The following is a 5,705-nucleotide window of genomic DNA, read 5'->3' as shown; positions in this document are numbered from 1 at the left end:
CATCTTTCGTCCATTTCTTATATGAATCCCACAAATATATAATGGTGGATTTTCTCATCTACTCATCCACAGTAAGAGATTAGTGAAAAAATAGGATGAAAAATGATTTTTATCATTTCTAATGTAAAATGCATCGAACAATATTTATGAGTATCTTCTCGGGACCCTCACATCCCCCTAAAGCCTATTTGGCATGCCAGGCATGGTCCCCCAGGCCACAAAACAAAAAACTAATCTTCATGAGGAACCCGTCGCATAGGCTTCAAGGAGATGTGAAGAGTAATGTATCCATCACCATCTTACAATACATTGTCAATCTTCTATTGAATATATTTAAAAATAAAAAATAAAAATAAACAGATGCTAGAATTGACAATGCCACGTTATCATAATTGGATAATGGTATAATGGTGGAATAGTAGTCTGGTAGATAACATTACTTATTTTTTAAATAGCATCATAAAATAGTTTATGATCTATCGTTCTCAAAGTTCCCTGCCAAGGAAATGAAGACAAACTTTTCCAACCATGTTAACACACTATGTACCTCTTCAAGCTAGTGCCACAAGCAGTCTGAAAGTGCAACATGCGATGTGAAATAACAGGAACTGAAACTCTCGGTTTCCGGGGATGAAGTTTTCACATAATTTACAAAACTCCAAAAAGAAAGGAGGGAGGGAGAAAAATGAATACGTAAGAAGACGATAATCCTAAAGAAAGAATCATCAGTGTAACCTTTGAAGCTCTATTTTCCCTGATTCTTTCATTGCTCAAGTCCTCAGAACTAAATAAAATACATGTCCCAAGTTATATGATACATTGTGCAGAAAGAAAAAATTAATTGACTGAAACTTCTCTTTATCTGTCTTGAATATACAAGCTCATGGGCTCTGAGATTCTGAGAAGCATCCAACAGTAGGTACAATAGTACAAAGAGGGGAGGGGGAGCTGCATCAGGTAGTACTAGAATCCATGGGTGTGGCACAGGGGGCTAGAGCTTTTGCAGGTACGTTAACACCACAGCCTCTCACAGACAAAGAAGGGCCTTTTACCGAACTTGCTCTGCTCACAAGATTTGAATCAAGAAAAACAACTATGACTGTAATGTCATCATGGAAATGTCGGCGGACGCCACGGTCGATTTTCTTCAGATCGGAGTACCTCATTTCTCTTTTCTTAGCTGCTTCCTGCAAGGCCGCTTTCACAAGCCTCCGGGCACTTCCCTGCATGAAGAGCAGGTAATGTCGAATTCGATTATTTCCAATGCGATACTCACTTTACTGATGATAACACAAACCAAAAGCACGTGTACTTATTGGAAGGGCTTGAATACCCCAAGATTAGAACTCCGTAAAGTTTCACAAGCAACTAGAAATTCCAAAATGTAAAAAGAAAGGTGCAGTTGTTGGTAGTTCCTCTAAGAAACTAGTGGATGTAGGTAAACACATAAACAGAATAGAAACCAACATTGCTGAGATAAATATCTTACACTGTGTGGGTGGTTTTGAACAATGTCAACTGCTTCCTGATTACTAAGGTGCTCCCACAGCCCATCAGAAGCAAATATGAGAAATTGATCATGAGGTTGAAGTTCATGCACAGAAATTGATGGCTCAGAGCTTAAGATTGGCCTTTTAAAAGGTTCACGGAGGCGAAACTTAGTATACAAAGGCTCCCTGTTAAATTCAGCCTTTTTTAGATATACATCACCAATAGATCTAGATATCTGCAACACAAATGCATCGGTAAGTAAATTCTGAAAAAGAGAATGTTCAATTGCCACATAAAACTGCATCATAATATATAGAGACACACCCACACCCACATACATATATACATGTATATATGTGTCTGTGTCTTTGGGGGGGGTGGCTCTAATGCTTTAATGAAAACTCGTCCTAAATTTGATTTGAATCGATGAAGTCAAATGGCTGTTTTTTTTTTGTTGTTGCTGAATTTGAATGGTGGATAGTAGTGTATATATGGGAAAACTAGAGGGCCTATCTTTTATATGAAAACACAAGCATTGAAATTATAATTTTTTCACTTCATTATTCCTTGTATAAGAACCCTTAATCTATTAAATATTTTAAATTGCTAAAACAATTCACCAATATAGGTAAAAATGGGTGAAGCTTCATTAAGATTGATATAAGGAGTCCTCTCATACCTATATATATATATATATATATATAAATCCACATACGCAACTAATTTTAGTAAATTCAACAAATTCAATGGTATTATAGGGAATCATCAGTAAAGCAATCACATGTACAGGGATCTCTTTTCCTTGACAACAGTTGAACCTAAGATCCAGCCTAACACTACCCCCAGTCCTTCACCATAGGGGCAAATATTATAACTTCCTTCCATGTTACCATTTTATGGGATAATCTCAAAATGAAAGGCATTTCCCTTTTATCTTTTTCCCTTTTGGATATATATATATCTCATCCTTGTATATCTTAATTGTAAACTTCGCCTAAGTAAACAAGACTTCCAGTCATCTTCAGAGCAAAGATCATAATTGCCCCCTGTATGTCAACTTGGTTCATCAACAAAGTGAGAAGGATCCATCTCAAAAACCCATTAAATCAAAGATCTCTATCGTCAAACAATGATCATAAGTGCCAAAGGCACGAGACTATCATTTGCCTTCTTCCCTATCACCTAGATCAGTGAGGCATAAGAAGTGTTACTCAAGTATAAATTTTATTTAGGTTCCAAACAAAAGGTGCCTCGGATAATTGGTTGACTTGTCAATCTTAATTCTTTGGCAACATCAAGCAATTTGCTCAATGGATCTATTGTTAAGCTTTTCCCAAGTCACCAATAACTATCAGGTCATCTCTCTTCCTGTCCCTAAATTATTCAATCAGCTGCTTGATAAAAAATAAATTAAAAAAAAAAAAAAGTAGCGGACAAGGTCTAAACCAATTTTATATGATTGATACATGTCATGGTCTATGCTCTTCTATTATCTTTCCCTCCCACCCCAAAGCCTGATGTAAATAATTCAAGAAGAGGACCAGATAAAATACATGCTTTCAATTAAATGGAGAACAAGCCTCTAGCTCTTTCTAAGGAGGATTTACCCAAGAAAACACACACATGCATATAGAAACACTACAGAAAAGAAACTACGAATGAGTTCGCACAATAAAGAAAAAATCTCCCCATCCATGCAGAGCCCAGGATGAAGTATAGAGCAACATAGTCTTCCAGGAAACTGCTATGCAGTTTCTCATGGACAATAGCAATGAACTTAGACCCCAAACCAAAGCCCCTTCAAGCCCCCCCGCCACCCCCCCACCACCCCACAAAACCCCCCGGGGCGGCCTCTATTTCCCCATGGGAATTTGTACCACTACAGTTGGTAAAAAACAAGAGGAAATAAAAAAGGGAGAGTCCTCTGCAAAAACCAAAAATTAGAGTCTGCTAGCAAACTTTTCCCCCTTAAACAATATCCTTCAGAAATGATTAGCAACCAGATTAAATTTACACAGACAACTGTAACAGTCTTACTCTGCACCCAGATTAGGAACCATGGACACTTAACAACGTGACAAATCCTGAATCACATGCAGTCTGCATGGAACATCACAGACAACATCACCCTTAACGACTTAGATGGTATATGCTGCATCTAGAAAATTGAATCAATATTCACACAAATACGGATGAAAAGCACATCTGCACAGCCGGCCAGTTGTAACTAGATGAAAATCACATAGTAACATATGCAATTCTCAAATCAAAATTATACAAGAAATCATAATAAAAATGAGTGACACATGTGCCAGGTTCAAATGAAACATAAGTCATTATCACCCACATAAATAACTCACCTGTATCAAGCCCTTAACACGCCATACATTATGCTTTAAAACCACGATGTGTGAGTCGTCCGGGTGCAAAGAGTACATCTCCTGTCTCACTGATTCTATTCCCACATTATGCTCTGCCGACAGTTGGATGGCAAGGACCTCCCCAGTGGACCTGACAAGCCTCCCTAGCACTGCACGGGAATCACCAACATTGGCTATGTAGAGGGTGCCGCCACAGATCACACCAACTAGGCAGCAAGATCCAACAGCTGCAATCTGGGGTTTCATAGGCCATTGTTTGGTAACAACAGACAGAAATCCCTCTTCTGTTGCTTGATATGCTTTCTTTATCACATCCACTGACATGGATTGTTGCTCTGAGGTGAACCCTGCTAAAAGGACAATTTCAACCCAAACATGAGGACCAATGACTCAATTTCCCACCCCAAGCTCAACAATTGAAATTTTAACAAAACAACAGCCCAGAATCATTGGAGGAAATTGCATAATTTTTTTCATGATTCTCAATTTTAATGACATATGAAACTGAGTAAATGTTAATTTTGGCATTAACAAACATTCTCATGCTAAAATTCCATCTGAGCTTAGGTTTCTTACTCTTAAGATGCTGGAATAGTTGATCATTAATGAAACGTGATGTCTCAGGCCCGCCATGACCATCATATATCCCAATGAAGGTGCCATATGGGCCAGACTCGAGCAAGCTCAAGGGTCCAGACTCAATCTGGCTTTGATCCTCAAGCAAATTGTTGGCTTGGACAACTGCTATTGAGAATTCACCATTCATGTGCTGACCGGTGTCTTTGTACCAAAGTAGTCCATCTTGCCGACCTGCTGCATCTGAACCTGTGTGGATGTAACGGTTCGAGGACGGTCCCAAGCAGGCCCTCAGGAAGTTTATCAACCTTGATAACATCCCTCATTTCACCGGGGCCAGCCTCCAATTCCTCCACATCCGAAATGGATGCAATACCACTCTCGCCAACCAAGATCCCAGCAGCCTCCTCACCCGCAGACCAAGAAAACTACTACAAGAAGGAAGTAAACAACATGATTAATACAATAACACCCTAACCACAATCAATAGCAAATCGTGTAACAGACAAAAGAAATGAACTTCCAATGTAAATTCTCAGCTTAAAATTTCATTGAAATTAACACAATATGACCCGAATCTAAAACCCGTCACCATTTCAGCTCAGAACTTAAAAAGAACCGTGACCCTCAAACTAATACTACCTATAAATGAAGAACACAACAGAAAGAAACAATTGTTGTGGCAAAGAGTAATGGTCAAATCTACCTCCACATTCCATACCCCGACCATATAATCATTTGCCCACACAACCAAAATTCAGTAACTTTTAACTACCCAATAACAAATTAAAAACAATAATTCAAATAAAACACATCAATCACACAAATTTGCCAAGCTATAAGAAAAACAAACATGTAGAGGAGAAAAACAACTCACAGTATAATTATGCAACTCCAATCAGTTCTGGTCAGCTGCTGAATGAGACCAAAATGAAAACGACGGGGATCTAAAAGAAACAGAGCAATACATGTGAGTATAAAAGCGCTAGATCCACGGATCCATCAAATCAAACTGTGGCTAATAGGGTTTTTTGCATATGGGTCACTCTCTCTTTCTCTTTTCCTGCGCTCTATTTTGGGTTTTCTTGTGGGTGATGGAGGAGGCAGAAGACGAAGAATATAGAGATAATCGAATAAGGAGCTCTCAATCAGTGAGATTGAACGAACTGAAACTCTCTCTTTTCTTTTCTTTTCTTTTCTCTCTCTGTCTCTCTCTCTCTCTGGTCTTTCTCAGCAAACAAAGCCTCATAAAAGAAA

General features: G+C 38.6%; 1 protein-coding gene across 3 annotated transcripts; it reads right to left on the bottom strand.

Moving 5' to 3' along the window:
* Positions 1-711: 711 nt before the first annotated feature.
* Positions 712-5,705, bottom strand: LOC133851342 (probable protein phosphatase 2C 46). 3 transcript variants are annotated; one of them, XM_062287713.1, is made up of 5 exons: positions 5,326-5,705; positions 4,449-4,879; positions 3,852-4,222; positions 1,490-1,726; positions 712-1,223 (listed from the first exon to the last, which is right to left on the bottom strand). In XM_062287713.1, the coding sequence occupies exons 2-5, from the start codon at positions 4,765-4,767 to the stop codon at positions 954-956; spliced, it is 1,197 nt and encodes a 398-aa protein (XP_062143697.1). In that variant the 5' UTR covers positions 4,768-4,879; positions 5,326-5,705; the 3' UTR covers positions 712-953. The 3 variants fall into 3 exon arrangements, with proteins under 3 accessions (XP_062143697.1, XP_062143699.1, XP_062143698.1); XM_062287715.1 differs by having other exon boundaries at positions 3,852-4,219; XM_062287714.1 differs by having other exon boundaries at positions 4,449-4,876.

This window comes from Alnus glutinosa, chromosome 12 (assembly GCF_958979055.1).
Source record: "Alnus glutinosa chromosome 12, dhAlnGlut1.1, whole genome shotgun sequence".
Taxonomy (NCBI): Eukaryota; Viridiplantae; Streptophyta; class Magnoliopsida; order Fagales; family Betulaceae; genus Alnus; species Alnus glutinosa.
Note: the sequence above shows the minus strand (reverse complement) of the source record. Positions and strands in the feature narration are given on the sequence as shown.

Coding starts and splice junctions, on each gene's coding strand:
- LOC133851342 (XM_062287713.1), bottom strand. CDS start 4,767: ATGTTATCAAGGTTGATAAACTTCCTGAGGGCCTGCTTGGGACCGTCC. Junction 1,727..3,851: donor GTGTTAAGGGCTTGATACAG/GTGAGTTATTTA, acceptor TTTGTGTTGCAG/ATATCTAGATCTATTGGTGA. Junction 1,224..1,489: donor TTCAAAACCACCCACACAGT/GTAAGATATTTA, acceptor CTCTTCATGCAG/GGAAGTGCCCGGAGGCTTGT.